The following is a 16,344-nucleotide window of genomic DNA, read 5'->3' as shown; positions in this document are numbered from 1 at the left end:
CAAATACCATTGAATGGGATTTTTACGCAATAATTATCGCTAAGTGTATATAAAGAAAACAGTTGGTATCACCCGTTGACCTAGTCAATGCTGTTCTAATGCAGTGTCTAGCACTAGATTCATTTCTGATGGAGGCTCGATGATTGTGTAATCATGTAGTAATGGTAATGTCCTCAAATGGTGACTTGTTGGAACACTTCCCAGGTAGTTCCTACCAGGGTCCTTTTTTGTATGCCTAGATAGGTGTTGTCACTGTAGCCAAACCAGACTGTGGTGAGTGGCCTAAGGTAATTATAACCAATATACTTTTGTGGATTCACCTTGACAGGACCCGTTACCCTCTTGTTGTGTTTATGGTGCAATACATGCTTGAAGATTACAGTTATGTTGATACATGATGGTACAGAGGCATCTTTAAAACTCAACCAGTTTCGAGAACTACTGCTCACTTCTTCAGGAGGGAATGTGCATAAAACATGTTAATCGGCTGAGCTCAGCCTAGTCATCTGTGTATGGCGTTAGGGGTGGGACTGTTAACGCCCATTCTGGGGTACAAATGGGTGGACAGTGGACTGGTATTCACATTTCCTTATATACATGGAGGATATATTTTTTGTTTGCAAACCTCACACAACCCATGGTAGAGCCTGTGATTATGGACCTTGAGGGACATTGTTTCAATTCACATATGTCATAGCCACCCCCACCGGTTCCCCAGTGTTTTTTTTGGGGTTCTACTACTTCATCTCTCCTGCCCCCACCAGATAGGAATATTGCTATGCCATTCCGGCTCATCCAATTAACATGTTTTATGCACATCAACTCCTGAAGAAATGAGCGGGAGCTCACGAAACACATTGAGTTTTAAAGATGCCTCTGTACCATCATACTGTATATTAACATAATTGTAAAGCATGTATTATACCATGTAGTTGTTACTAATTGGTTTGGCATTTTTCTATGCACTTTGTGTATGATAACTATCTTGTTTACCTTTCAATAAAATTCAGAAAATAGGTTTACTCTACATCAAGTTGCTACCAATGTCCACCTCATTCAAAATCCCAGGACTTAATTCTGTTTTGTTGTATATGTTTATAGGGATGGAGGTGTGTCACTGGCAGCACTAGACCTTTTTATTTTTTTATTTTAGTTTTTTTAAATGTGGTTTTAAAAATAAGGGACTTACCAGTCCATGGATTCCATTGCTGTCTTCCTGCAGCTGGTTCTTCCCCAGTGCCGCCAACTTGGATTTCAAGTGTGGGTGAAAGCCCTTGTACACACGGTCAGAGAATCTGTCGGAATTAGTCTTATCGGACCGTGTCGTCAGATAATCCGACTGTGTGTGGTATGCATCGGACTGATTCCGTCCGAATCTCCGTCCGACCCAATTTTCCAACATGTTGGAAATATTTCCCGACCAACTGGGCCGGACGGACCTAATCCGATCATGTGTAGAGCATTTTCATCAGACCAAGTGCCACGCATGCTCAGATAAAATTCCTACATCAAAGCTATTGGCTACTAGCCTGAATGTAGTCCCATCGTAACGGATTTTTCGCCAACTTGGCCCGACCGTGTGTATGCAACAGTTTCGGACACAATCCGTCGGACTAAATCCGACGGGCAAAATCAGACGGATTTGGTTGGCAAAATCTCCGATCGTGTGTACGTGGGCAAAGACAGCGCTGGACTGGTGCTACTGCAGGCTGCCTAATGGCAGGTTACTATGTTAAGGGTATAAAGGGAATCACATCCAATAGGTTATATCGCGATTGTAGGTGGTAGGTGACAGACTCTGTGGGGTCCAGGGCTGCTACCTTTCCAAAAACGACAATTGGGCCATTATTGCAAGGAACACTTAGGTGATTGGAGAGGAGCAGCCAGTGTCCATAAAAAGTCTCCCTTGATGATTTTTATAATTTCTTCATTGAAGATAAAATTATACAAGGGAATCAAATGCATTTCGAGGGAAGTACCACCTTGGATTTGGGAGCCAACTGTGACATCCTGTTGAATCACAGCCGGCTTCCACCGTGCATGTGAAATATTGGGTGGTGAAGGGAAACTGGTCCTGCAGCCTCTAGGGATGTGTGACGTTTCCCAGGAGGCTGAAGTCTTACTCATCTAGAAGTGGGAGCAGCTAGCGCAAAAAAAAGGAATCACCACCCCCACTTTAAAAAAACACCCTCCAACTTAGTTACAGGCTGGGGGGCAGGAGAGAATCAGTGGTTACTTTCTGAGTGAAGTTCTGCCTTATGTCTAGTGGTGCAGTTAACTTACCTTAGTTCCCACTCCAGCAGGCTCCCATAATCTGTGTAGTTGGTCCCATAAAACCTCTTCTCTAAGGCGCTCTGGACGAAGGTCACACTCCTGGCTCCTCCACTTACAACTCAGGGTTAGTAGCCCTGCATTGTTCGTGATGACACCAAGCGTTTACCTGCAGTTCAGAGCGCCAGAGGGGGAAGAGGAGAGCACCGGAGCTGGTTGCAGTGAGCGTTAAGGTAAGTAATGCATAATCTTGGTCTCCCAGGGTATATTTTGCCTAATTTTAGAGTTCAGATTTAAAAAAATCAATTATAACATGTAAAAATAATGGCCCTTTGAACATATAGTATATAACATATACATATAATAGTGACATGTGCTAGAAATTTTTAAAAACTGCTTTAAAGGAAAGAGATGCAAGATACCATAGCTGGCCTGTCCTCAAAATGCTGTTTGTCTGGCTGTCATGCCCATTCAGGTCAATGACTCAGTATTGGAACTAGAGATAGTCAAGCAGCTAGCATTTTCAAATGAAACATGAGCAACAGAAAGCCACATTTCCAAAGTACATAATTCAGTGCAAGCAACAATGGTGTTGTGAAAAGGGCAAAAACTCATAGGAACTCTCATCATGAGAGTAGTCAGATCATTGAAATTAGAATTGCTGCCCAGTTGGTGGTAGTTACATAACATTGTACATACACTAAATGATATAATATTTGTGGCTACTTAAGTTGACGTTCACTCTTATGTGAGATTGTTGGACATCCCATTTGAAAACCATAGGAATCAATTATAGAGGTGTTCCCATCTAACAGCCTCAACTACAGAACGGCTCTGCACAAGATGGTGTCTGTGGGAGTTTCTGCTCACTCAGCCTCCCTGAGTTCACACTGCCCACAACTTCAAAGTCGGACCCAAGCACAACTTCGGCATGGCTTGCATGCGACTTCTTTAACAGAAGTCATACTAAATTCAGACCAAAAAGTGTGCAGGAACCTTTTTCCAAGTCAGAGCGACTCGAGTCACACCAATTAGAATGGTTCCATTGCACAGAATGGGGTGCGACTCCTGATTCTACAAGTGCTCCAAAGTTGGAGCGATTGTCGCATCACTGTAAATTGAGTCTAAAGAGCATTTGTGAGGTCAGGTACCAATGTTGAATGAGAAGACCTGTCTTGTAATCAACATTCAGATTAATCCCAAAAGTGTTCAGTAAGGTTGAGGTCAGGGCTCTCGAGGTACAGGCCACTAGAGTTGCTTTACACCAGTGGTCTCCAAACTGCTGCCTCGGGACCAGATGAAGCCTATTGCTCATCTTTATCCGGCTCTTGGGGCACTTTTCCTCCCACTGATATATGACACCATTCCTCCCACTGACACCAAGGATGGGGCATAATTCCTGCTACTGACAACAACGGGGCACTATTTCTCCCATTGATAACAATGGAGCACTATTCTTTAAACTGACACCAATGATGAGGATCTATTCCTCCCACTGATACAAATGATGAGGCACTATTCTTCCCACTGATACAAATGATGGGGCACTATTCCTCCCAGTGATGCCAATGATGGATCATTATCCCTCCCACCGATACCAATGATGGATCATTATCCCTCCCACCGATACCAATGATGGGTCATTATCCCTCCCACCGATACCAATGATGGGTCACTATTCCTCCCATTGATACCAATGATGAGACACTATTCATCCCACTTATACGTCATTATCCCTCCACTGATACCAATGATGGAGCACTATTCCTTCCACTAACACCAATGATTGGACACTATTTCTCCTACTGACTAATGATGGAACACTATCCCTCCCATTGATGCCAATGATGGTACACTATTTCTCTTAATGTCACCAATTATAGGACACTATTCCATCCACTTATACTAATGATGGGACACTACTCCTCCCATAGATACCAATGAGGAGGCACTATTCTTCCCACTGATATCAAGGATGGGGCACTATTTCTCCCACTGAAACCAACAACGGGGCGTTATTCTTCCCCCTAATACCAAATATGCATTGTTTCACCAATGCCAGGACAATTTCTACTTCCAATGGCCACAGTCCATTGAAGGACAGTTTACTGGACCTGTGTTTAGAAAGTTTGGAGACCCCTGCTCTACACTAAACTTATAAAACGGTCTTCATGAACCTGGCTTTTTGCAAGCTGAAACAGAAAAGAGCCATCCCCAAACTGTTACCACAAGGCTGAAAGAGCACAGTTGTCTAAAATGTCTTTGTATGCTGTAGTATTAACAGTACCCTTCACAGGAGACACCCAAAACCATTAATTTGGAATGGTATTTGTGTACTTTTTCCCCATCTAGTAGTAGATGCAGTGCTTAGGTGTTCATATACTCTAACTTTTTGGTTTGTTAAAAAAACAACAATCTTGCTCAAAAGGAGGAAGGAGTAGACAGGAAGGATAGAAACAGTGAGTGGGTGAAACAGGAAGAAAAGTTCACAGCACTTGCTAAAACAGTCTTCATTCACTCTACTTTGTGTTCAAGGCGTTTCTCGTATTAGTGTACCATACCTCTCCTAAAGGGCTGCCGTCTGATATATCCTTTCTTTGTGTTTGCAGGTGACATGTCATCTGGGGAGGACTTTAGATCCCTGTACGATTGTCCATGACCATGGACAGCTACAACAGGCAGGAGCAAATTGGCAGTAGTGAAGATGAGGACCAAAACTTTGGAATGTATATGGATGAGAATGGAGTCATTGGATTGGAAGAAAGAAGACAGGAACTCGATAACCATGAAGAAGGGGCAGAAGATGAACAACAGAAAATGCTAGGCATGGATGTAGGAGACATGCTTGGGCAAGATGAAGATGGTATTCTGTTCCCAGAATCCCCTTCAGAGGACAGATCAGGTGGACAGAGCTGGGAAGAGCAATTTATTTTTTCCCAAATGCCAGAAGAAAGAAGAAACCAAGATTTTATTGGCATTCATGATACAGGTAAGTTAATCTCCTGCATCAGGCAGGAAGTTTCATTTTATACCATATTACTGTTATATATATATAAAAAAAAAAAAAAAAATATATATATAAAATATCTGTTTTTTTTAAACTGTTCAGATGATCTCAGCTTTGGGGACAAACCTAGTAGGTCAATGACTTTGCCTTCTGCACTTGGACGAAGACCTCCAAGCAGGGACCAACAGCTGGATATGACTGAAGATGAGGTGGATCATGGGAGTTCCCTAGGAGCATGGGACGGGGAAGATGAAAACTGGAACACACAGCACTATAATGCAAATGAACATGAAAACCTTGAGGACTTTGATCAAACCTCAGCAGGAGAAGATCAGTGGGACACCTCCCCAGGATCACCTGGTGAAGATTATTCTAACATTCCAGGAAATCAGGATGATGAAGCTGATATCAATGACTTAATCTCACCATCCCCTGCTCCGCTTCGCAGCACATGGAACACTAGACTACCTGGCGTGTTTGGTCTATCACCTGGTATAGAAGATGAGACTCTTCCAGAATCCTCACATACAGATAGTGGGGAAGGATCATCAGCCATTACTCCTGGAGATCATAGAAAGATGTCTAGGGTTACGCAGGTGTCCAACCAGGCTAAATCTTTACAAACTAAGTCTACCTTGTCACCTTCTTCTTTGACCAAAATGCAGAATGCACAGAATTCCAATGAGAAGAAAAGCAAAAATGCTATTTTTGCACAATATGGCAGAGGTCCGCTCAACTACCCCTTGCCTGATTTGTCCAAAGTTGGTCCCCGGGTCCGATTTCCTCGTGATGAGCCGGGTTATCGTCCTCCTCAGCCACGCAGGCCAGAAAACCAAAGCCCAAATGCCCCTGTTCTCTTCAAATCACCAGCAGACATAGTAAGAGAGGTCCTGCTGAGCAGTGTTGAAAAGCCAGTCCAAGAACCAGCCATTCCACCCACTGTACGACAGGAATTCAAGACCCCACAGCAAGCTACTGAACTTGTTCATCAGCTACAGGTGAATATATGGAGAGTTTACACTTTTACTTTTATTGATAATGCATTGGTCTACCTAAAAATGGATGTATCTGGTGGAGGTTAGTGGAGGAATCCATCACTGGCATGCTTATATCTCTGTGGGCCCCCATTGGTAATGTCATCCACCAGTTCCTGCCTACTTGGAACAGAATCTCACTCACTTCGGCTGTAGGAAGTGTCTTACTAATCTTGCTGGATAATTTAGGAGAAGGTAAATAATCCAGCAGGAAAAATGAGGCTGACCCATGTTGACCAAGGCAGTAGGGTAGACCCTGGAATAAATTTTTAGAGATGTTGTCATTGGAATCCTGTGTTATGGAGTACCACAACACAGAAGTGTAAATGGTCCCTGGAGTTATCAAGTCTTAATACAAGCATTGAAGAATAAACCAAAACTGCTTATGTGATTAGCTACAGAGCTTACATATAATCAATACCTTTAAATAGCAGACACAGCCAAGTATGAGCACAGGTCAATGGTAGAAGAGATCCTGCTAATTAGACACAGGAATGGGGAGTGAAGGATTTTTAGATTAAGGCATCATTTACACTTGTGGGTAGGGGAGGTAAACAACAGGCTGAGCTGTGTTCTTACCCCCCATCTGCTCCCTTTTAAGCTGCAAGGACAGGGGATATGAGTGCACACATGCCCCACGAGTGATGCTTTGATGGGGGGGGGGGACAAGGGTATACACATGCCCCAGGCATTGTAGTTTGCATCACGGCATAGCAAAAATGATCCCCTCTATTGCACTCAGCGCACAATACCACCTGCTAAACTTGACCCATTCACCTGTATGAGGCTGTGCTACAACATAGGAGTACAGGTTTTTAGGGGTAAAATAGGCGATGAGGTAACATAATGCCTCTTCACCACCTATCAAACACCCTCTGAAAAGTGGTCGAAGTATTTCAGGAAAATACCAAATTATGGCCACTAGATGGAGCTGACAGTCATAGGAAGTAAACATATTACACAAATTACAGTGTTTGTTTGTGACAGCTATGTGACTGCTTGAGACAATTTGCACAGCAAAGCTTTGGAGGTAGGACTGACTTGTATAAATGGGGGGGGGGGGGGGGGTAGTCTTAGGATCTCTGATGTGAAAGGGAGGAAAACTGGGGACTCTCATGTGAAGGAGGAGGGGAGCTGAAGAGTCTGATATAAAAGAGGGGGATACTGATGTGAAAGGTGTGGGTGGGGGGGGGGGGGGGGGGCAAATGAGCATTCTGGTGTAAAAGGAAGGATGAGGTCTATGATATTCAAGAGGGGGACTCTGATGTGAAAGGTGGGCCTCGGAAGTGAAAGGGGTAGAGGAACTGCAGATTCTGATGTAAAGGGGGAGTAGCTCTAATGTGAAACGGGGGTGTGGACTGATGTAAAAGTGGGGATGAGGACTCTTATGTTAAGGGGGAAGGAGGGCTCTGATGTGAACAGGGGGCTAAGGACTCTGATGTAAAAAGGGGGGAGGTTAAGACTTTAATAAGAAGGTTGGGTGTGAGGTCTATGATATTCAAGAGGGGGGCTCTGAAGTGAAAGGGGGAACCGAGGATTCTTATATAAAAAAGGGGTGGCTCTGATGTGAAAGAAGGGGGCTGAGGACTCAGATATGAAAGGGGGGTGAGGACTATGATATGAAAGTGCGGGACTCTATTGTCAAGGGGGGGCTGAGGACTCGGATGTGAATGAGGGGCTCTGATATGAAAGGGGGGCCAAGGACTTGTTCATGTAAATGGGGGGGTAAGAACTCTGATAGGAAAGAGATGCAGGCTATGGTATGAAAGAGGGGGGACTCTAATGTGAGGGGGAGGTGGGGCTTTGGTGTAAAGGGGGTGAGGCTCTGATGTGAAAAAAGGGGGCTGAGGACACCGATGTAAAAGAAGGAGTGTGGACTTTGATATAAAAAGGGGGGGTGCGGACTATGATCTGAAAGATGTGAAGGGGGTCACTGGTATGAAAGAGGGGGCTAAGGACTCTGATGTAAAATAAGGGGTGAGGACTTTGATATGAAGGGGGGGTGGGTGTGGACTTTGATATGAAAGGGAGGGGGGGTGCGGGCTATGATCTGAAAGAGGGGAACTCTGATGTGAAGGGGAGGACTGAATTCTGATGTGAAACTGGGCTCTGATATGAAAGAGGGGGCTAAGGACTCTGATGTAAAAGAAGGGGTGAGGACTTTGATATGAAGGGGGGTGGGGTTGAGGACTATGATATAAAAAAAGAGGGGAACTTTGATGTAAAGAGGGTGGACTAAAGACTCTGATGTGAAGGGGGGCTATGATATGAAAGGGGGGATTAGGACGCTGATGTAAAAGGGGGGGTTAAATCTATGATATTCAAGAGGGGGTTCTGATGTGAAGGGGGGTCTCTGATGTGAAAAGGGGGGGGGAATGAGAACTCTGATGTGGAAAAATAGGACTTCTGATATAACCGGGACGCAGGACCCCATTTTAGACCGGGGTGCCTCAAGATTTTGCATATTCTCAAAGGGTGTCATTAATGAAAAAGGTTGAGAAGCACAGGTCTACAAATATCTATTCTGAAACCATGAATACTAATAGCAATAATAAGATATGACTGCGGTCTGTTTCCTGCAGCTCTGTACTTCCCCTCGTATTGTCTTCCTGTTCTGTACTTATATAGAATGTAATCTTTCTAACCTGTCCTCTCCTCTTCTCCTGTCTCTAGGAGGATTATCACAAGCTGCTCACTAAGTATGCTGAGGCTGAAAATACCATTGACCGTCTGCGTCTGGAAGCTAAAGTAAGATACTACAATAAGGATGGATTGCCGGGATCGGTCACAGCACGTTCATGTTAAGGGCTTTTGTAATGTGAAAACTGACATTTGCCACCACATTCAGTATATTGTAGAATTTAGTAAAATTGTACAACTGATCAAGTCTGTGAACTCTACCAATCTGTCCCCCGTTACCCTAACATTGGAGTAAATACACCTTTGTCATTGCAGTATCACCTCTCAACCTGTCCCCCAATCCAATGCCGGGCTGAGGCACAGACATGGGGAATGCCCACCTTGGCCCAGCCAAGACAAGGCACAGCGCCCGTCTGTCATGGAGCTCCAATGGTTACACATGTAAAGCCGATATTGGTGTTCATTTACACTAGTGCATTGCATTTGGATCACTCTTCAGAAAGCATTTGACAGCTGAAGCCCACTGTCGGCTGATATCACAGGGCTGGTCCAAAATCTGTATCATAGGGTGGTAATCCGCCCACATGGCTGGACCAGCACCCGGCTCGGCCTCCTAGCAAGTTGCTGAGAGCCTGAGTTGGCTGTTCCACCCCCAGCCCAGTGCTCCAGTGAACGTGGGGGGAAGAGTAGAGAGCCCAGGACTGACAGTCCGCATCTCTCTGCTCAGGGAGCTCTGAGAACTGAGTGATCAATGGTTTTTAATCGCTCAGTTCTCAGTGTTCAAGCCTGCGGGAACAGATGCAACATTGCTCCGATGCTGCATCCAGCTAGGCAAGTATGATTCTACAAAAAAAAAATTCCCATACTTCTCTTTTAATCTGAGCTATGAGTTTTACGGCTCTGGTCCTGCTCTGCACTATTAGCAGGATCTCTGCCATTCATAGAATGCCTTGTAGTTTGTTTTTTCAGTGAATTCAAGGCATTCACTGATTAGACAAGATGGACAAGCAAGGAGGTGACCTCATGATCCCCACCTCATCCAATCACAGCATTGCTTGCATTCATTGAAAAAAAAAAAATACAAGGCAATGATCTATGATTGGCGGTGGTGGCGAGCGAGACCCTTTCTTCAGTGTGCAGAGGGGAAGACACTTGCACAGAACCCAGAAGATCACAGCTCTTACTTTATGTACTACAGTAATTTACAGTATCCCCAGCCGCCCTCCAGATATCAGATATGGGGGGTCAATCCACAAATCTTTAGTGCATGCTGTAAGGGTATCATGTTAGTAATTTGCATAAATTATAAAGTAAATAAAGTCCAATTCATTAAAAAAAAAAAAGATTTTGCGGTAAACAATAAAAAATATATTTGTTGGTAAAGATTGTAAAAAAATTGCACTGTAATCTTAAGTCCAATTCACAAACGAAATAGGAACTAAAAAAAGTTGCGATATTTAACACCACCCTTTTGGTGGCAGTAACCAGTGCGGTACCAGAAGGACGGGCCTATTCAAACTCTCAGAAAGTGCCATTCCACCCACCGAGAGCCTAGTTCAACCCACAGAAAGGGGTGCAATACTACCCTCAGAGAAGGGTCTAATTCCACCCACAGAAGAACCACAGAAAGGGGTGCAATACTACCCTCAGAGAAGGGTCTAATTCAACCCACAGAAGAACCACAGAAAGGGGTGCAATACTACCCTCAGAGAAGGGTCTAATTCAACCCACAGAAGAACCACAGAAAGGGGTGCAATACTACCCTCAGAGAAGGGTCTAATTCCACCCACAGAAGAACCACAGAAAGGGGTGCAATACTACCCTCAGAGAAGGGTCTAATTCCACCCACAGAAAGTTGACACTAATCCACCACCAGTGGACACACAAAAATGTGGCAATATTCATCCCAAGTACTAAAGTATTTATTTATTTTTTTATTAAATCAAAAAGGCATGACGGGCAGTGCAAATTAAATGGAAACATCTGCTTAACTTTAACATCAAGAACATAAAAAAATGTAAAAATATTAAACGTTGTTTACAAAAGTCAACCATGACAATTACTTCAGCTAGAGGTTACCTAGTTACATAGTAGGTGAGGTTGAAAAAAAGACACAAGTTCATCAAGCCCAATCCATGTGTGATTATATGTCAGTATTACATTGTATATCCCTGTATGTTGTGGTCGTTCAGGTGCTTACCTAATAGTTTTTTGAAATGATCAATGCTCCCCGCTGAGACCACCGCCTGTGGAAGGGAATTCCACATCCTTGCCGCTCTTACAGTAAAGAACCCTCTACGTAGTTTGAGGTTAAACCTCTTTTCTTCTAATTTTAATGAGCGGCCACGTGTCTTGTTAATCTCCCTTCCACTAAAAAGTTTTATCCCTATTGTGGGGTCACCAGTACGGTATTTATACATTGAAATCATACCCCCTCTCAAGCGTCTCTTAATATAATACGTTCAGTGCTCGCAACCTTTCCTCATCACTAATATCCTCCAGACCCTTTATTAGCTTTGTTGCCCTTCTTTGTACTTGCTCCATTTCCAGTACATCCTTCCTGAGGACTCGTGCCCAGAACTGGACAGCATACTCCAGGTGCAGCCAGACCAGAGTCTTGTAGAGCGGGAGAATTATCGCTTTATCTCCGGAGTTGATACCCTTTTTAATGCATGCCAATATTCTGTTTGCCCTCTTGAAGTGGCCACTGCGATACTTTTGGTTATATACACCATTACCACAAATTTAAACTTGTAAATGTCCTTAAACAACCCTTAACCACCGACACATGCGTTAAATTACCACATGAGAAAATGTGGTACTTACCGAACAATCGAAAAAAAATACCATATTCGTTATATAACGCTAAATTCATAGTGAATTGAACAACTGATTTACACGTTCTTTTACTGCATTTTATTGCTGTTATTTTATTCAGTGCATTGACCCCATGGATACTTACATTGAGCCAAGCAGGCCCAGGTTGATGATAAGTAGCAGTGAAGATATGGATGGAAGGAAGAAGTGACAAGAGCGGGATATTGGCTGGGGAGAGCCTAATAATCTGGCAAACAGGAAGTGCAGAGACATGGCTTAAATAGCAAGTTCATGGGAGGAGCAAGGAGTTTAAGGTTTAAGAGAAACGAGGTACAAGCAGATACATGCAGCAGAGGTTGTGGGTTCAGATCCTAGTCCCTGCAGGCATATTATGGTGCCATAGGCCTTGTATGATGATTCATCATACAGCAACAAGGTTTAGTGAATGATAACTTAGAACTCATTTACAGAATGGAGCAATTAATTAGGTCAGGTTTTCTGAAAAATTTGTACAACTGAGGAACCCTTAAATGAATATGGTAGTCAAAAATAAACCTCTGCTAAGGCCCCAGTCTGGGTGGTCTGTCTGTCCATTTTTTGACCTAGATCAAAATGGACAGCAATATATCCCTACGGTGTATGAAAGCAAACCTATGTCTTTGGATCCATTCAGGTCCATCGGACTGAATGGCAAAACTTGTGTTCGGAATCGGGTCCACTTTTCCTGACTGGACCTGGGGAGGTAGTTATAACCGGACGCAAGTCAGTTTATAGTTGCCCAACCATAGAGATTATATCGATCCATTTTTTCCATAGAGGAAATATTGGGATGGGTATGATTGGCACAAATGTGACATCCATACCTTTCTAAGGTCCTATATGAAAGGGACTGTAAACGTATTATATTTACAGCTCCAGGAACATGAGCAAGATCAGTAACTTGTAGATTTTGACAAGACACATTGGTGCTGGACCTATACTGACACTGGCAGGCAGAATATCATCTTGTCGTGGCTCCCTACTCAAGAAACCCCTTGCTACCTCTGGAGGAAACTTAGTTAAGAAGGCTGGGCTAGAACAATTAAAATAGGTCATACGGAACAATTTTATAAAATGAGGTCATAGAACTGGTATGATGAATGGTGGAACAAGACAGGTATGGTAAATGATGCCACACAACAGGTGATAAATGTTGGCATAAGAAAAGTATGATGAATGATACCACGTGGCAAATAGTAAATTAGGTCTTATTTAAGAAAGAATGGGGTTTATTAATTAAAACCATTTTAGTTTTTTCTGTTTGATTTATAGATGTAGGTATTATTGGTTCATCCTACATTTTTTTTGCATTATCTGTCATAATGTCCTACCAGTATTGGTGTAAAGAACAAAGGTTGAAAAGCTTTATTTTAATAAGAAAGTCTTCTTTTTTTTCCCCAGGTACATCTTTACTCTGACCCCCCACAACCAAGCCACAGTGTTCAAATGGGAACAGTCATGCAAGGGTCAAAAGTCATGGAGTTCACCATATCTCATGCACAGGCAGCAACCTTCAGCTCAGTGCATGAGGACAATGCCATAACCAAAAATAACACAGGTACATTGACAATGTATTTTTGGACTATATAAAGGTCTCTGGATAGAAACTATACACTATTTTCTAGGAGTTTTTGTACGGCTGGTAATGTTTGGTCACATTCAACTGGACTTGTTCTGTAATGTTGAAGATGTTTCACTGCTTATCCCTGCAGCTTCTTCTGTTCTAATGAGGGCAGATGTGCCTCGGATCAGCTAGGAAACGTTAGTAACATTACTGAACAAGTCCAGTTGAATGAGACAAATTACAACTAGATATACCATGATCTGGATTAATGAGAAAATTCACAGGTCTGTTCTTGTATGGTTCCTAAATTATTTCAAAGATTTGATAGAGTTTCAGCTATGTTATTCAAAATGAGAGGTGAAATTAGAACTCTTTAGAGTATCTAAAGACAAAACTTTTTTTTTATTGGGCTTGATATTAAGCATGGAAGGATTAGAAGTGAATTTTTAATGCTGTCTGTGTTTGGGGGGGGGGGGGGGGTGACTTTATTTGTCCTGGTGGCACTTGGATTAAAAGTGGGATAATATCTGCACCAGAACTTGGGGATGAAACCTTCCCATGGGACATCTGTCCCAGTGACAATTGTGTGTTGGTTTTAGGGCACCCACCATGTTTTTACTGCCTTTCAACCACTCCTCCTTAAGCCAAAGGCAGCGGGTGAGGGTGTACACATGCCACAGCTGTGAAGTTTTTGCTTTACAGACCCATCAAAAATGATCCCACTTGTCATGTTCTGCAGGCAATAGCGCCCCCCTCCCCCCCTCTCAGCTGCAAACCATTCACATGCCACAGATTGCTTTTCAGAGGGCTAGTTTAAAATAGCCCTAAGAGTGGTTTTCCCTCTCTATAAAGAGGTTCTTCTCACTTGGGCAACAAAGGGGGGCCATCCACTGAACGTGGCCCATTGTAATGGAGGTGTCCTGTAAATGCATGCATGTGGAGTTCAAGGGGAGTAAAGCATTGAATTGCTGTTTACAGAGCAACATTTAGTGTAAAGTAGCCCTCACTGTGGTATCACTTAAATAGAAATTAAAGGCAGGCATATTCTATGTACTTTTTTTCATGGATTGCACCCGGGCCAATACCATAACAAGCGCATGCGGTTGCCCATAGCTACAATATATATAATTATATCTACTTTGAAACGTTCAGGACATACTGAAAAACTATTTCTCCACTTGCTCCTAGGCTCCTCTGCTCCACTGAATCAGTCAGCAAGTCCCTCAGATGCCACGTTACCAGGTACCTCAGGTTCTTCCTTTCTCCAGGGACCTGAAGACAGTGCTTCCATTCTAAAATCACACTTGGAAACCGTTCATAGAGAGGTTAGTGTATATCCTTCATGTTTTCCATTGGACCCCTGTAAGACCTGCATGATATCCACATTCCTAAAACTGGCCATACACTGGTAGAATTTTTTTGTTCCGAAATGTTTAATTTCGTCAACCCATCAAAAATACTGAGAATCTTTGTATGAATGTTAGTATGATTATTTGTACAAATGTTTGTTCCAAAAACATTAGTGTATGGCTTTTTGAAAGAACCAGTGCATTGATTACATCAGGGCTCTCAGGAGTGCAACCCATTCCCTGGAGGAATAGAAGGTTTCTATGGAGAATGAAAACTTCCAGTACTGATGCACACTATTTTTAGTGCAGATTATCCAAGGTACACCCAGTAACAGTTGAATGCCCTGCACAGATATATTATATTATATATATCTATTCCACCCCAGAAAACCACGTGTGTTTGCATGGCTTTTTGGACGACCAGTACAATGATATAAATCAGTGATCCTCATTCAGTGGCTCTGGAGCTTCATATTGCTTTACAATGATATCCATGAAGCTTGACTTTGGCTACAGATCTAAAGTATAACATCCCGAATATGTTAAGAAAATTGGGTCTAAATTCCCAGGCATCCAGGAGCCCAATCAAATAAGGACAAGAGACAGAATTGGATGCCTTTTGAAGGTCTATACAGAGCATAAACCCCCTTTGGGGCAAGCCAGCATCCCAACAGGACTGGAGAAAAGAGCTATTACCTGCACGCCTTACTTGGTCAGGACACTGCCTACTAGGAATAAACCCCACCTGATCCTTATGAGCATACACAATGACAAAAAGAAGATAGCCTGTTTGCTAAGATTTTGGTTAACAATTTAAGGTCTTTATTGATCAAGGATATAAGTCTGTAGTTCTCAACCTCTCCAGGATACAGGTATACAATATGCTTATTCCAGGGTATTCAAGAAACAATGCTACGAGATGGCTGTCTGGAGAGAACATATTGTATACATGGATAGGTGGGATATTCCCAGATGGACCCTGTTTATCATTACTGGCTATGTACATATATATGTGATGCACATGCATCCGTTGTTGTCATGTCTGATCACCTAGATCAGTGGTCTCCAAACTGCGGCCCCTTGCTTGCCTTCATTCTGCCCTTGGGACACGATTCCATCCACTGACACCAACAATGGCGCTTAATTCCTCTCGTTGACAACAATAGGGTGCCCTTCCCCCCACTGACACCAACAATGGGGCACAATTCCTTCCATTGATACCAACAATGGGCCACTATTCCTCTTACTGACACCAACAAGAGGCTACAATTCCTCCAGCTGACACCAACAATGGGGCACTATTCCTTCCACTGACACCAACAATGGGGCAATATTCCTTCCACTGACACCAACGATGGGACACTCGTTCTCCCAGTGAAACCAAAGATAGGGCATTGTTTACTCCCACTGGACGCCAGGAAATTTTCTAATCCCACTGGCCCTAGTCCGGCCCCCCTAAAGTTTAAAGGACAGTGAACTTTCCCTTTTTTTTTACAGTTTAGAGACCCCTGACAAAGATAAAAAGGAGAACTCTGTGTCTCTGAAACCTATGTTTTTCTGAATTACAGTAAACATGGCGCTTTTGCATTATGGAATGCGGCCTTTCTATGGTTATGGATCTTA

General features: G+C 43.1%; 1 protein-coding gene across 2 annotated transcripts in view; it reads left to right on the top strand.

Annotated features, from left to right (window-relative positions):
- AKNA (AT-hook transcription factor) overlaps positions 1-16,344 on the top strand; it is a 104,943-nt gene that overhangs the window by 18,841 nt on the left and 69,758 nt on the right. For both annotated transcript variants that reach the window (XM_077479039.1, XM_077479040.1), the window contains exons 2-6: positions 4,881-5,260; positions 5,381-6,276; positions 8,986-9,060; positions 13,210-13,366; positions 14,561-14,697. In XM_077479039.1, coding sequence (XP_077335165.1) covers positions 4,927-5,260; positions 5,381-6,276; positions 8,986-9,060; positions 13,210-13,366; positions 14,561-14,697 — 1,599 coding nt within the window. In that variant the 5' untranslated portion in view covers positions 4,881-4,926. The remainder of the gene's footprint in view (positions 1-4,880; positions 5,261-5,380; positions 6,277-8,985; positions 9,061-13,209; positions 13,367-14,560; positions 14,698-16,344) is intronic.

The sequence above is a fragment of the Lithobates pipiens genome, unplaced genomic scaffold (assembly GCF_037356315.1).
Source record: "Lithobates pipiens isolate NorthernLeopardFrog02 unplaced genomic scaffold, aLitPip1_a1.2 Scaffold_1, whole genome shotgun sequence".
In the NCBI taxonomy this organism is placed as follows: domain Eukaryota; kingdom Metazoa; phylum Chordata; class Amphibia; order Anura; family Ranidae; genus Lithobates; species Lithobates pipiens.
Note: the sequence above shows the minus strand (reverse complement) of the source record. Positions and strands in the feature narration are given on the sequence as shown.